Source organism: Phacochoerus africanus, chromosome 2, assembly GCF_016906955.1.
Source record: "Phacochoerus africanus isolate WHEZ1 chromosome 2, ROS_Pafr_v1, whole genome shotgun sequence".
Classification (NCBI taxonomy): Eukaryota; Metazoa; Chordata; class Mammalia; order Artiodactyla; family Suidae; genus Phacochoerus; species Phacochoerus africanus.
Window position 1 is genome coordinate 195,307,069 of NC_062545.1, and position 16,767 is coordinate 195,323,835.

At 38.0% G+C, this 16,767-nt stretch overlaps 1 protein-coding gene across 1 annotated transcript in view; it reads right to left on the reverse strand.

The window, feature by feature from the left end:
* Window positions 1-16,767, reverse strand: part of AGBL1 (AGBL carboxypeptidase 1) — a 794,103-nt gene that overhangs the window by 296,244 nt on the left and 481,092 nt on the right. The window contains exons 20-21 of the mRNA XM_047767507.1: window positions 11,231-11,362; window positions 6,549-6,725 (exon numbers count right to left, since the gene is read on the reverse strand). Of these exons, the coding sequence (XP_047623463.1) occupies window positions 6,549-6,725; window positions 11,231-11,362 (309 nt within the window). The remainder of the gene's footprint in view (window positions 1-6,548; window positions 6,726-11,230; window positions 11,363-16,767) is intronic.

Below are 16,767 nucleotides of genomic sequence, written 5' to 3' on the forward strand. Positions count from 1 at the left end.
AAGACACAAGTCAAGTTGGATGAAGGGGTGTGAAGGGATGGGATGAATGAACAAAGTCTCCTGACAATGAGCTAATTGGTGCTAAAAGCAGAACATTTTCTCCTTGGAAAAATCACATGCCCAGCACTGGCTGCAGAAGATTTTTAGAGGTTTAAGAATCACACTGGGTCACCCTGGTCTAGGTAACCAAAGGTCCCATGGATACCCAGCAAAGGCAGCCTATTTCAAGTATATTTTATCAGAGGCCATGCCCATTTCTTAGCTCTAAGTATGTCTTCTTATTATAGATAAGAAATCGGTTGTTGCAGACTTACTTAGTGGTCACCAAGAGCAGATGCTGGGTGTCCTGTTTCCTAGGTCTAGGGCTCCTTTCACCAATGACATACTGCTATGCAGAAAGCAGGGCAGGGTAGGGGGAGTGGCGAGGTTAAAGCAAAGATCCCAGGGCCAGACGTTCCTGCACTCAAACACTAGTTCTAAAATTAACTAGCTTCATAGCATTAAGTCAATTAACCTCTCTGCCTGAGAATACAAATTCGTAAGCATGATGATGACAACAACCGCAATGATGATGATGATAATGATGATAAAAGCAGCTTTGCAGTCTTTTGATGTGTTGTAGCAAAAATGAAGTATCTTTATTTTATTTTTTTGCTTTTTAGGGCTGCACCCAGGGCATATGGAGGTTCCCAGGCTACAGGTCCAATTGGAGCTACAGCTGCCAGTCTACACCATAGCTATAGCAATGGTGGGATCTGAGCCATATCTGCAACCTACACCACAGCTCACAGCAATGGCAGATCCTTAACCCACTGAGCAAGGCCAGGGATCGAACCCACAACCCCGTTGGATTCGTTTCTGCTGCACCATGATGAGAAGCTCCAAAAATGGAGTAACTTTAGATGCAAAGGGCTCAACATGCAGTAAATACCATACATGGGTTGGTTATTATTTCTTATTGAAAGGCACTGTATATTATAATACTCAAGTAGTATTAATCAGCATTCGTCAACCACGGCATGACTCTCAAATTTATCTTCCAAGATGTTCTAAGAAAATCTAAAACTTCTCATTTTCTCAGTCATAATGTAAAGAGAAAACAATAGTGGTTATAATTTGTGTGGGACTTTACATTACGACAATATGAAGAAAGAAATAAGAAACCTCTTTGGGATTGTTGGATCTAACTATTCTGTCTCTTCTTTCTTGACCCTGTGTACTAAGTTGAAGAGCATCTCCCCCAGATTAGTCTCCTTCAAGACCTTCACAAAGTGAGCTTATTTGGAAATAAGGCCACTGCTATGTAGTTATTTACAATGAAGTCCTGCTGGAGTAGTGTGGGCCCCAGATGCAAAATGACTTCCTTATAAGAAGTTGCAGTTCCTTATAAGGACTTCCGTCCTTATGAGAAGAGAATGGAAGACACAGAGACAGAGGCAGATAAGTGGAGAGGGCCATGTGATGACTAAGGCAGAGATTGGAGCGATGCATCTACAAGCTAAGACATACCAGAAGCTAAGAGAGTCATGCACCAGATTCTCCCCCAGAGCCTTCAGAAGGAATTGGGTGTTACCAACCCCTTAATGTCAGCTTCTAGCCCCCAGAAGTGTTATAGAATAAGTGTGTTCTGTTTCAAGCCACCAGACTTGTAGAGTAGCCATGGGAAACTAATAAACTCAAGCTCCCTTCTGGACCACAGCAGCATGGGAGGACCTGTATTAAGCTGCAATCTCTCATTCTGTGTCTCCAAACAACTAAGAGCAGAAGAGTGTGAGTAAAAGAGCCTGCAAGCATTGAAAGCCAAGTTGAAATAACTGAATTTATTTTTTAAAAAATATTTATATACTTGATTTTTTAAAATTATAGTTGATTTATAATGTTTCTTCAATTTCTGTTGGACAGCAAGGTGACCCAGTCACACAGAGTTCCCCATGCTGTACAGTAGGGTCCCACTGCCCATCCATTCCAAATGCTACAGTTTGCAAGAGGATTGAATTTCTTATGTAAAATTCATTCCTATCAAACCATCTTCAAAAGCTGGAGTTCTTAGCTCCAACATTTATGTTTTCTCATTTAAGCCTTTTTTAAATCACTTTTTCAAGTTGTTTGGCAGAAGGATTGGGAGAGCACTCTCCCTAGCAACACCTGTGAGTGGTGAGGAAAACAGAATTGGTCAGAAGTGGAAGGTGAACCTCAGTGAAATTGTAATAGAGGCCCCAGCCAATCCTACAAGGAGTTCTGGGGCTGGAATGGCCCCCTTTTGGAGTTTCCCCAACTGGGGTAGGAGACCAGGCCATTGTACCTCCACAGAGATCAGCCATAGAACATAGGCTACTGACACAGAGGAGCCATGGCCTTACGCAAGGCAGCTTCCACCAGCTACAAGCAATTTCTGGTGGTGGACATAGCTGTGAGCCCCTTGGGAAATGAGCATCTCTTCAGGGGGAGCTAGGAGGTGTATCACAGCATCTCCCACATGTATGGGTGGATGTCTTCCTGTCTAATCATCATCTGTTATTAGAATGTGGCCATGTGAGATTCCACACCTGCACTAGACTCGCCTTTCTCTGGGAAAGAAGCCATTAGATGCTTTCAAATCATGTATATAATGACAGGCCTGAGAGGTCTTAGAATTGCATTCTTACATTTCCCTCTCTCACCCATACATTTTCCATCTTCACCCATTGCAACACTTAAAATCACCATTTTAGAATGGCTTCTAATCACATTTGTTTTTCTTTTTCTTTTTTTCTTTTTACAGCCCACTTGTGATATATGGAAGTTCCCAGGCTTGGGGATGAGTCGAATTGGAACTGCAGCTGCTGGTCTATGCCACAGCCAGGGCAACTCCAGATCCAAGCCACATGTGCAACCTACACTGCAGCTTGCAGCAACTCTTCTAATCACATTTGGATTAGGGTGATTATTTCTTTTTTTCTAGTTATCCATGAAAGAGGAAAATCATCCAACCCTATGTGGAAATCACCATTCATTTGTTCACTTATTAATTCATCAGTCACACACACATAATACCTATTCTATACTAAAGAAGGGATTGAGTATAAAAAAATAACAAGGAGGAGTTCCCATTGTGACTCAGTGATTAAGGAACCTGACTAGCATCCATGAGGATGCAGGTTCTATCTCTGACCTCACTCATTGGGTTGAGGATCCGGCATTGCCATGAGCTGTGGTGCAGGTTGCAGACGCAGCTCAGATCCCTTGTTCCTGTGGCTCTGGCATAGGCTGGCGGCTACAGATCCAACTGGGCCCCTAGCCTGGGAACCTCCGTATGCTGCTGGTGAGCCCCTAAAAAGACCAAAAAAAAAAAAAGAACAAGGAGATTATAAAAGGCCTACATATCATAATGAGGAGGTGGATTTTCTATAGCGCAATGGAGGGTTATGGGAAGTACTATAATTTGAGTAGGTTTGTATTACTGAAAGATCCTTGTGTTGGTGGTAAGGAGGGTGGATTTCTGGAGGGGCCACAATACAAGGAAACTGTTTGCAGATGGGGATATAAACACCCAGTTGAGTCAGTCTTCCAGACCTCAGCTGAGTCATTCATCTTCCATCCCTTCTCGGACTAAGATCCTCTCCATCATCTCACTAGTCAGAACTGCTGCCGAGGAGCACATCAGCAGCCTGCTTGGGTGGGAGCATTCACACTATCCTCCTAAGCCACAGGCAGCTCAGGAGACACAATCACACACCTTTAGATGTGCAAACACACCATGCATGTGACTCCAGGTTGCAAATGCTCAATGTGAAGCACACAGCTGTCGCTGTCCTCATAGACCAGATCATGCTAAAGAATGAGCCCCCCAAAGGAAGCATCATTCCATTTTGGCTTTTCCCCTTAATAGCCTCAGCAGTTTTAGGCCGGTCCCTAATACTGGTATGGAAAGTAAATTTCTCAGAGGGTGGGCCCTCCACATTCAATGCAAAGTATGTATCAAAGCATATAACCTAGCAGTAGAGACAATATTCCCAAAAAACAAAAGCAAGAGAATTTTTTTTTTAAATTAACCAACTATAGGCTGCAATATAGAAGAGAAACATATATTAATAATAATTATTTGAAGGTAATAGCTTATATTCTTTAATGCAGTTCCAACATAAGTGTCACTGTAAGAAATGATGTTTCATTTCAATGGTAACAAATCAGGTACTTAGTGTGCTGGGGGAGAAATGATTGGAACTACTTTAAAGCCATGTTAACCAGAGAAACTGCAAAAATATTTATATTCTTATGAAGGAAGGAAGGAATGCCCCTCGTGGGTGTATTTAAGTGTCCTCCATCTTTTGGATAAATGGTAATGCTAAACAAAAAACGGAAAGATGACCTTAGAATAATAACCTCAGGACCCAACTGGGACTCAGCTTCTCAATGTACAAAAATCATTTGCAATATGTTCAGGATGGAAATTTCTATACTGCTTTATAGCTCATAGATTTCATTATATACCTCCAACAAAAATCACCAAAACACCCAATGCTGGGCTGGTTTCCTTCCCCTAGGGCACCCCACCCCCATATGTAAAATTACTCACCACTCCCTTGCTCACTGTCTGCAATTCTGCTCAGTTACTCAACAATGTTTGAAACACAGAAAAACAAAGGGAAGGAGAAAACCAATCCATTTGGAGAGGTGTTTCATATAAAGGATGGGGTTTTTAAAGCAAAGCCAGATCTGGTACTATTTGGGCTTTTCTCTAGCCAGTTTCTTCTCCATTCTTTTTTGTAGACACTCCATGCAAAGGGCATGTGGAAAACTCCACAGGGCAAATGTCGAGCCCATATCTGAAAGCTGTCCCAGTGGGCAAACTCTTTCATTGTTTGTCATTTCCAACAGCCACTTGCATGCTGCATGGAAGATGGAGAGTTGGTGAGGGCCTGAGTCTACGAGTCATTTAGTTTTCAAACAGTAGCTCCAAGGGACTTTGAGTGTCCAGTAGATTTATTGTGAATGGCACTGATACTTATGTGACTAGAAGCTGTTAGCCTGAATTGGTGCTTGGAGAAACAAAGTCAATGAAAGTCACCAATCCAATAAATCTGTGAAGAATGCATGAAGTTGTCTTTTAAACAAGTGACTGTCCCATTTCCATAAGGAAGCATACAGCAAGAGAGGCACAAGTCTATAACAAGAAGGTCTTAGAGCCACAGTATTCCAGGCTTGTTTTTTTTTTTTCCCCAATCCTATGGGTTTTGAATGTCAAGAGAGTGAACAGATTCCTGATTATATAATCTTCGGATATTTGCATATGTATTTTGTTTTGGTTTTTACAAAAATTTTGTATAGTGGGAAGGAGAAGAATCCTTATTAGTATCTGCATTCAGTATATGAAACATACAGGAAGCAGCTTGCTGCATGGGGCAAGTAGATGATGGAGGTCTTTAATGCCCAATCCCATGCCTCTCCAGCACGCTGACTCTTTTCATTCTGCACCAGATTAATGTGGATAAATAAGGATTAATTTGGTCCAATAGTTTATTAATTCAGTAATAAAAGCAATTCTTTCAAGCTACTGTTCACACTAAATGACTATTCAGCATTAATAAGCCAAAATGGGAGGTTCAGTATCCCTGTATAAGAAAATCTCTTTGACCAGGTGGGAAGTTAGATAATGTTCATCACTTGTCATTCCCTGGACTGCCTTTAAAAGTTAACAGATTTCTACAAGCACCAGATTGTGTAGATGCCAAGTGCTTCCTGGCAGTTCTAGGAAAGTATCAAAGCCCACACAATAAACTTTAATGCTGGTGAGGTCCGGGTGTTCTTCAGGTTGAAGAGAAGTCACCAAGGAGTAGTCTGTCAGCTTGCCTAACAAATTTAAAGGAGTCTATTACCCTGGCACTGTTACACGGTCCCTTATTTATGCTCTTCTAGTGGGACAAGCAGCTAGAACAGTCAGCTCTAACAGCTGTCCAGCTGCCATACAGTTAATATAGCTGTGAAAAACATATGATTTATTTGAGCCCTTTCCTTTGATGTGAGAGCATGATTCCTGGACCCAGTCATCTTGGGGAGACCATGTCATGCACACACTTCTGTCTGCTCTGGTGATGGCAGGATAACAGAGAGCTGCTGAATTAGATAGGCACAGAAGACAGGGAAACACAATCCACATATGTCTTGACAATATCTGCACACTGACCCCTGCCTTCTATGATGCATATGGGGATTCGTCCACTTGTTGTGAAAGAAAAGAAAATGGTGTCATACATAAAACAGGGTCAGACAGAGGCTCCATAAAAGCCGGGGATGCCTTTCTAAAGGAGGCTCCCTTCTGCCTGCATGCAAGAGAAGATGATTGAGAAACCAAATCATGCACGAATTGCTCCCAGGATCAACACAGATTGTGCCGCCAGTGAAGGCAATCATTGAACTAGTTCTGCAAGATCGGGGAGCTGGGCCAGACTCTACCTGGAGACTTCTTTCTCTTTCAGGCTAGAAAGCAGGAACAAGAGATGTGTGATAGCCCCCGAGAATAGGGTATTGCTGCTGGACAGAATGCAAGCGTATCCTGCAGCCTCACATACCTGATAGGGGCCCTGGTTGCAGCCGCAGTAGCTGCTCTCCATGGTGTAGCTTCTGGGCACTCCCATCTCTTTCCACACCACAACCCGGGCTGTGGAGGCTCGAGACTTCTCCACGAGGAAGCTGCAACTGCTCATTGTGAATGCTGGTGCTAGTTTATCAAGGATTTTGGGAAGAGTCTACAATTAAAAAAAATCAAATTATGATGAGTTGCAGGTGATTGGGAATATGCATCATAAAAAATAACTTCTTGGAGTTCCTGCCATAGTTCAGTGAGTTAAAGATCCAGCATTGCCATATCTGTGGCATAGGTCAAAACTCCAGCTGGGATTTCATCCCTGGCCCAGGAGCTTTCATATTCTGTGGGTATGGCTGAAAAAATGAAAAAAAATTCTTAACATTTATTAAGTATTACCAATATATCAAGCACTTAATGAATGCTGCTACAAATCTTATATAAATTGTAATTAATGGATAGCCATTTAAAAAATCATTTTAATGATGAGGAAACTGAGGCTTAGAAAAGCTAGAAAGAATTAGATTAAATCCAATTACAAAGTGTCTGGAATAGGCTCCGAATGTCAATGTGGCCAACTCCAAAGTCTATGATCTTTCAACTACATCTTATATCAAGGTGGAACAATGCTGCAACACACCTTCAGCCTCATTCCTTGCTCAGTTGATCCCCACAGAAAGCCACAGACTTATAGGGACCTGAAATTTAGAGAGTGATTCCATCCAGCCTTACCAGCTATCACTTATCTCAGACATACAGGCCACTGAGGATTCTTGAGCAAAAGTACATAGAAAATTCACATGTTTCCTGAGAAAGTGTAACTGCCAAATGAACTTTTCAGTCTCACCCTACGATCCATAAATCTGAAACTGGACCAACTGTTAAACTTTTAAAACCCATACTGTCTTAATTCATATATACCATATTTTCCTAGGGGAGAAAAGCATTATGTGAGATAACTTAATCTCCATCGCATGGCACCGGTACAGCCTTGCCACTTAGATTGACAGAGAGGGGACTTCTAGTCACTGGACCTTTCCATCTTCCAATGTGATGTCTCATAGTTGATCGATGCCAAGTCTTGGGGAAAACAGGAACACTGCACTTAGCTCAGAACTTTTGTTCTGAATAAGAAGGGTTCTTTCACTTCAGTGTTGACAGAATCTCCACAAACTAGCACATAATATACGATTATATACCTTAGATAACAAACAGCAAAACATCAGGCCTTTGGACAAGGTGTAGGGAGAAGGTAGAGAAGCAGAACACATTGATTAGAATGTAAATTAAGGAATTATTTTTGGAGAAATGCAGCTTTGTTCATTTATAGAACACTGAACCAGTTTCTTTATATCTCTGACTATTGCCTCCATTTTTAACATAACAATTATATTAATATAATTATATATAATTGCATGTAATTATTAATTATATTATAAAACATAAGAATATATTCATGCAATTATTATTAAATCTACCATGATCTCTAATTTCCTATTAGGCTCCAGACCTACAGCATCATGTTTTAAGGGAAATGAAATGCTAAGGTCACCCTCCCTTGACTTTCTCCAATTGCCTCCTGATTGTGTTCATGTATCTATGCTTGTCCCTCTCACCCTGGGATCCCTCAACCCAAATTTTTTCTTCAAAGTGTTCATCACAAGCTAAAGTATTGTATGTGTAATTAGCTGTTTATTTCCTATCTTCTCTGCAGCCTAGAAGTTCCATGATGGCAGGTTTCTGTCTTGTTCACAGGGAAATAAATCTCTGCAAACAAAACCATATTGCTATAAGGTCCTTCAGAACTATTTACTGAATTTGCTAGTCCAGACCTTTAGAAGATGGCTTACATGGACATTAATATAATATATACATATATATATGTGTGTGTGCGTGTACACTTTAGGGCAACTAAGGTGATTGAGAAATTTGAATATAGTTTCAATTTATCAGTGTTTTATCTTGTTGCAAAAAAGTTTAATCTGACATCACTTAAATGATCTCTCATTTCTTACTTAAGTGAACCTTGTTTTCTTAGCTAGTACAGCCTCTCTCCAAATGAACACTCGAGTTAATGGCATATATCTTGGAGAGCTCTATAAACTATATCCTTACACTGGAGCCTGGAGGATGTGAGATTTACAAAGTGCAGTGGGAGTACCCTCTTACACCTCCACAGGGACAGTTTATCCATTCACTAAATAATGGGCTTCAAACGATCTCATTTACAGCAAAGTCCTTATTTCATTTCCTTTTGATTTCCCACAAATGGATCTATGTTAGAGTGAGCAATGAAGATGTTGATAGCTATGATAACTGGGGGTTATTTGTTTGTTATGTGTTATTTTGTAAATGAATAGGAAACTGATTAACTCTACACATGAATTGATCCTTTGGAGTCTTATTTCAATGTTTCCTGGGATCTCCCAGCTTAGGTGGGGAAAGAAGGCTGGGAACATTCAATTCTTCCCCTGAATCTTTGTATTGTGCCTTTAAACTTAATTTCAGTTTCCCAAACATTAAGATTATTATAGATATCTTTCCCCAGAATGTGTGTATTTTACATGCATTTACTTATTTAATCATCATGAGTCGTTGCGGGAAGTTTTATTATTATCTATGAAAATTGTTAACTTTCTCTTGGAAAAAAGAGAGCTAAAATTCATGGTGATTCTGTGTTTAAGATTGTATAGTACAGATTCTTTCATTTTAGGATATATAATGCATAAAAGATAATTTTATTAAAGTCAGCATAACCTGCCCAGATGAATGTATTGATTGACTAAACTAGTTTCCTGAGTAAGATTTAAGCTTCTTGAGGTTTATCACCAGTACTCTGGCTGAGCCTTAGAGTAAATAGGACATTGAGGATAAGCTATTGATTCTGCTCTAATAGCCTTGGGAAAATTCTACAGATCAACAGAATTCATGCTTCTAAAAGACATGCATGAAGAGGGTTAAGAAAAATTTAGGAAATGGGGAAACCATTTCTAGATGAAATGGCATTTTAACCTCTTTTAATATTCATTAACACTGTAAATGAAGGTTATTTCACACAAAGTTCCTATATTCAAAACGATAAGGGATTTAGAAAGGGTTGGTACTATCATAATTGTGATATCATGATTTACAGTAAGAAACATATATTAGTTCTTCGTCCTTATCCTGACACGAGATTCCTAAAACCTTTGAAAATGCCTATGAGATGAGAGAAACAGGAGCATCTTTGGTTCTGATAAGGTGGCTCTGAGTGGGCTCCTGAATGGGTCCTGGATCAAGGCTGATGGCCACTTCTCTAGGAAGAAGAGAGGGACTGGAAATGGAGTTTATAAGTGAGCATGCCTAGTGAAGTGAGGAAGCCACCATAAGACCCAAATACTGTGGGTTCTGGGACCTCCAAGGCTGGTAGAACTCCATATACCAGGAAGTGGTGCACCCCACAAACTCCACAGGGACAGAAGCTCAGGACCATCCCAGACTCCATGCTACATTATCTCTTTATCTGGCTGTTCACCTGTACCCTTTATCATACCCTCTAATAAACGGTTAAATTTAAGTGTTTGTTTTGAGTTCTGTGAGCTTTTCCAGCAATAATCGAATTCAACTGGGAGGAGGTTATGGAACCTCTGATTTGTAGCCAAGAAGTTGTGGGTAACCTAGGAACTTGCTTCTTGCAAATGGCGTCTGAAGTGGGGGTGAGGTGGGAGAGTATCCTAGGACTGAGCCCTTAACCTGAGGGATCTGACAGATCCATCTCCAGGTAGACAGTGTTAGTATTGAGTTGAATTGTAGGACACCATGAATGTTGCAGAATTGCTTGGGGGAGGGAAAAATCCAAACACTTAGTCTCCAAAAGTGCCAGAAATGAAGTGTTCTGTGTAAAAGTGAAGGAGAACTGTAGGCTTTTCTGGTATAATTTTTTTATCTTTTTCTTATATAAATTTGAAACAAAGTCCTGTTTCTATTTTATGTTTAGATAATTTGGCCTCTTCCACTTCTTCCTAATTTCCAGTAAGCAATACCCTATTAACTTTAACCTGACAGAAAGAAGTCTTTCCTTCTTTACCCCTCCTTAACCTCCTCTTTGATTCAGTATAGGGCGGGGGCATAGGCAAACTCGAAGCACTGGAACCCAGAAAAATAGAATTAGGTTCGCAGACTGCTGTTCTACTTTTTATAGTATGCCCACGCAGAGGAATGAAGGTGGCCTAAAGCCCTAAATTTGTTCATCCCTTCGTATATACTTAAGAGCCTTTCAAATTCAGTATTGTTTTGTTTTCTTCCATAAATATATAACAGGGACAGTATTTCCTCTATCCTTGCTTTACAGGTGACAGAATGGGAGTTCAGAGAGGTGATGTTAATGACTCATAGTCATTCAGGGAATAATTATGAAGCCAGGGATTAAAATGAGGTTTCCTGTCTCCAATCCTAATATCTTATGTGCTGTATTGTATCATGTAGAAAAAAACAAATTCAGAGTGACCAGGCAGGAAGCATTATTCATCAAAAATGTGGAGAGGTTACACATGCCTTCAACCTGCTTGTACTATAATCCTATAGTTAAAATAATCAAAATGCTTATTTAAGAAAATAATGGTTTGATCATGTCTCAAAGGCAAGTATATGGACATGAAATATCTGGGGCCATTCCCTCTAATGACTCACCCTGTAGCTGACATCTTCTGAGAGGTCTGATGTGCCCACAGTGGACTCTGCTTGCCACAAGGTCTCCTTGATGCTACAACCATAAAGAAACACATTCTTCTTTTGGGAGTGACCATGGAAATCACAGAACACCTACAAGGGCCAAACAAAGGAGAAACTAAATCTCTTCATTTCTTAAATGTTTAAAATGTCAACTTTCTTTGATAGATACTGTTCATTTAATAAAACCAGGCACAGGGGACCACTGGTGACTTCAGCAGGAGTTCCATTGGTAGGGTTGTCACAGAGGAAGGTAGATTGGAAGGGGCTTGGAACTGAGCAGGATATAAGGAAATATGTCATGTAGTGCTCTTTTGAGAGTTTTACTTGTGACAGGGGAGGAGACAGGGTCAAAATAGAAATAGACTTCAAAAAATGTGAGTTTTATATAATTTTGAAAGTCAGTATATAAATGTCCATTTAAAAGTAACAGATTAAATATAAAAAAGTGGAGCTAATAAATCACCATAATTTCTTTTCTGTCAGGTCTGATGTGGTAAAAAATACATAAATAAATAACCATCAAACTCAATGGCTTAGGAAACAAAGGTTTATTTTTCAGCATATCTTCTTTGTTTTAGGATCCAGGCTAAAGAAGTGCCAGCTTGGAACATACTAATATTGTGGCAAAGGGAATAAAGATCAAAGAGAGAATCATGCTGTAACTCGGAAAGCTTCTATTGAGGCATGACAAATAGCATGCCTGCTCTCATTTCATTAGCCAAAGCAAGTCACATGGTCAATCCTACTGGAAATGGGATGGGAAAGTATATTCCTCCTAAAAGGGGGCTCTGCAAGTCACATGACCGAGGGCAATGACATGAAATTCCATTACAGGGAAAGAGGCTAATAATTGAGAAACATTAAGTAAATCTAAAAAGTGACCTTAAATTCTCCCCTTCCCTGTATGCATGTCCTTTTGCAATGGATTGTGTTTCACCTACATCAAGAGGTAAAGTATATTTTATCAGCCCTTTCAGCTGGACTCAGCCATGTTACATCTCTTGGCCAATAGCATTAGCAAATATTATGCTTATAACATAACTGCCATGGGAAGGAACACAGACTACCTGCTAGGTAATCAGAGAAATGATTCAAACTCACCCCCACCACAAAGTCACTCTCCTCACTCCTATCCATTGACCTAGGTGCTATCAAGCCAACTACTGGACCTGTGAATCAGTCTATCCTAGACCATCGAGATCTAGCCTTAGCCAAGCTGGCTCAGACCAGAATAATCACCCAGTTTACCTAGAAGATTTCCATGAAATACCTTTAGAAATAATGCATAATTTTTGTTTAAGCCACTAAGTTTTGAGGTGGTTTATTATCCAGCAAAAGCTAAGCGCTCCAGTAATTTTTTCTCTTGTTCTAAATATTTGCTTCCTTTCCTCCCACATAAAAAATGCACTTACTTTTTCACCAAAGGAAGACACTCTGAACTGGTCATCTTATCAAAGTATTAGACTCTCAGTTCAAGGTCCCAAGACAGTTTCTATACCTCTCATGGGTCTCCTTCTGATCCATGAACAAAAAAGGCAAGTCATCTTCCTTCTACTAACGTACATCCATGTTTGAAAGAGTAAACATCATCCCCAATAAACACTTGTGTTTGAAAGAACATGAATAGGATGAGCAAGGCAGCTTCTTGTCCATAAAAATTCTGAAATGGCAGAGGTTTCTATACATTGTGAGCAGGGCCAGTTGGTTGATTAGGGCCTAGTTCTGCTCTGGTCAGAGGATCTCTGGGCATTTTTTTTTCCTCTGTAAATCTATGCTCTGTCCTTGAGAGGTGTTTATTTTTCCATTATCTGACTTGGCCACTTATGAAAAGGGCATTGGAGAATAAGGCCCCTTTTGATGCAAAGCAGCTATCTTTTCTGATTCCTGATGTAAAAGTTTGGGAACCTATTGATTATTTTGGTGTCAAAAAGTTACAGTTTCTTTGAATCAAAGTACTGGAAAAGCAGTAGAAATGAAACATATGAAGGTAAGATCTTTTTTCTCCTTTGTTTTCAATTTCTCTTAAATGTAACTGAGGGTCTAAAGTAAAATAGAGGCAGTGTAGTATATGTTTACAGCATATGTAAAATCAAATAGTCCACAATGATAGCACAAAGTTAGGTAGAAAGAAATTGTGAATATTCTGTTGTAAGGTAATTATTCTACACATGGAGCAGCATAATATTATCTGAAGGTAGATTGTAATTAATTAAATACAGATACTGTAAATGATAAGGCTTAAAAGAAATTTAAGGAGTATAAATAATATTCACTCATGGATACAAAAATACTCAATTAACACAAGAAAAATCAGAAAAATTTAGAAAATCGGAAGTAGAAAATAGATGAAACAAGTAAACAGAGAGAAGATGGTAGATCTCAAATCACATGTATCAACAATCTCATTAAGTTTAAATGGTCAAAACACACTAATTAAAAAATTAAAGACTGTAAGATTAGATAAATAAGCAAACTACTGACCAAATCTCATCGTTGGTCTGTCTGAGGTCTCTTACAAAGTTAAACATACACTTATTTTATAATCAGTCCCCCTCTTTGGTATTTACCCAAGAGGAATGAAAATGTATGTTCACATTAAAAACCTTTATGTAAATGATTATAGCAGCCTCACTCATAGCCACTAAAATCTTCAAAAACCACTAACCCAGATCTCTCTCAACCAGGGGGTGTATAAACAAAACTGCAACATATTCTAATAATGGAATACTACTTAGCAAATCAAAGTAGGAAGAAAGCAAGGATTCACAAGGCAACTTGGATAAATTGTACATACATTTTGCTAAGTGAAAGAATACAGAACAAAAAAAATTACATATTGTATATTTTCATTTATATGACATTATGGAAAAGGGGAACTATAGTATGGAAAGAAGATTGTTAAGGGTAGGAAATGGGGGAAGAGGTTAGCCTCAAAGATGTAGCACAGGGAATTTTTGGGATGATGGACCCATACTATATCATAACTGTGGTGGTGGACACACATAACTACAAGCATTTGTCAAAACTCACACAACTGTATACTATAAAGGCTGAATTTTACTGGATATAAATTTTCAAAAAATTAACTAGGATGCTGGAGTGGGGAAAATCTAAAATGAAATAGAAACTATAACAAATGAACCTATCTGCATTACAAATTAATAACAATCATATAAAAAGGGTAGAGTAGAAAAGAACTAACCTAAGTTATTTTGGAAAATATTTTCCAAATAGCATTGTAAGAATAAAGACAAAAAATCTGTACACAAACATTCTGGTCTTATTGATAATTTATTACAGGAGTATGAATTCTTAATATTGAAACTACACTACATGTAGCCCAGGGATGAACAAATAAGAGTACAAATTATATATTATGAGAACCAGTGCTCTTATTGTTATAGAAAGAAGTTATAGACAGTGGTACCATGAGGATTAGAATAAACCCTCTGGCAGTGGATTTAAATTAGAGGTATCACTAAGAACCCTTGGCTTTTTAAATTTATCTCCAGATAGATAAATACAGAAATAAAAACTAATGTTTTAACACATGAGCTAGTATCTATATATATTAAATATGAGTTATATATATTAAATGTGAGTTTAATATAAACTGGTCTTTGAGAAGGTCTTGAAATGAATTCACCTCAATAATAATGAGCACACCTAGTGCCCAGATCTTGGTTTTTAACACCACTCTCTAATAAGAGGAACCAGGAAAAGAAAAAATTATTTTGGCACAAATAATCAATTTGCCCCAGGGCTGAAGCAAAAAAAAAAAAATTATAAGAATCACACATCTTGTGATACCAAAAAAGGAAGAAATATTTCAAAGGGAAGGGCGCACGAGCCAAGGCAAAATCACTCCAAATGATAAAATGTGAATAATTTGATCAATAGAATAGATTATGGTAGGAAAGAATTATAGCCCACAGAATAAAACTAGTACCTATGAGTCCATACTGATATAAAAAACTCATTGAATACATACACACATACATACATACAAACATACATACGTACATACAGGCGAAGGGACAAGTCTTCCTTACAGACAAATTCCAATTAATAAATATAAAAGGAGTAAAATAAATAGAAAATCACCACTAGAATATCTCTGTAATAATGGGCAAGATTCATCGATGGAAGCTAAAACTAGTAGGAAAAATGTTTAGAGAAAAAAGATTATTTGCATAGTGTCAAAGCTATCTCCTCCAAGATATTATTAGTCACAAAGGGAAATGCAATAACTTTATGATGGAGATACCTGGCATACACTACCATACCCAAGTGATCAGGGTAAAAATTACCAATAATAGATACACTCACAATAAAGTCATATGAATACAAGCAAAAAAATAACCAATACACTTCAAAGTTTTTGATGTCATAAAAGACAGGAAAGTCAGAGGGGATCTCACAGACAAGATGAAGGAAACATAAAATCTAAATATAGTAGGGATTCTGGATTAGATCTTGAAACAAACAAAAAACATTGTGCAAAAACTAGTGAAATTCATATAAAGTCTGTAATTTTATTAATAGCATTGTTTTAACATTAGTTTTCAGTTTTGTGAATTGTAACAAGATTGTGCAAAACTTTAGCATTGGGAAAACTGGATGAAGCATATACGCATACTCTCTATGCTATTTTTGGAAATTTTCTGTAAGTCTAAAGTTGTTTCAAAATAAAAAAAAGGAAAAAATACTCATCATAACATTTAGTTAAAATCTGGAATACAATGTTCGGTTGTTTCAACATTCAAAAATAATTCAGTGTAATTCAGTACATTTACAAAATAAAGAACTAAATAACAGATTCCTAAAACATTTGATAAACTTCAATAATAAACAATTTTTTAGCGTCTATGAACAGAAGGGATTTCCTTAACCTAGATAAATACTAAAGGATTAAAAAATAATAAACAATCTCTTAGCATCTATGAACAGAAGGGATTTCCTTAACCTAGATAAATACTAAAGGATTAAAAAATAATAAACAATCTCTTAGCATCTATGAACAGAAGGGATTTCCTTAACCTAAATAAATACTAACTACAAAATAGCCAGTAGTACAATATTTGATGCAATATCACACTTTCTCCATGAAGTCAACACAAGACCTAGTCCTGAGTATCATCAATTGCATTTGATGACACAATTTAGAAAAAAAAAAAAAAACAGAAGAAAAAAAGAAAGTACAAGATTTGAAAGAAGTAAATAAAATTATCTTTATTTTCCTACATAAACATTGTAAAATGTAGAACGTCAAAAATCTGCAAATTATTACAAAATCATAGGCTAAAATGTCAACATATAAAAATCAAGTGAATTTACATGTACTATCAATGTACAAATCAAAGTCTAAATTAAAAAAATAATTCAGAAAGATATATGTACCCCAATGTTCACTGAAACACTATTTACAATACCCAAGAGAAGGAAGCAACCTAAATGTCCAATGACAGTGGAATAGATAAAGAAGATGTGGTACA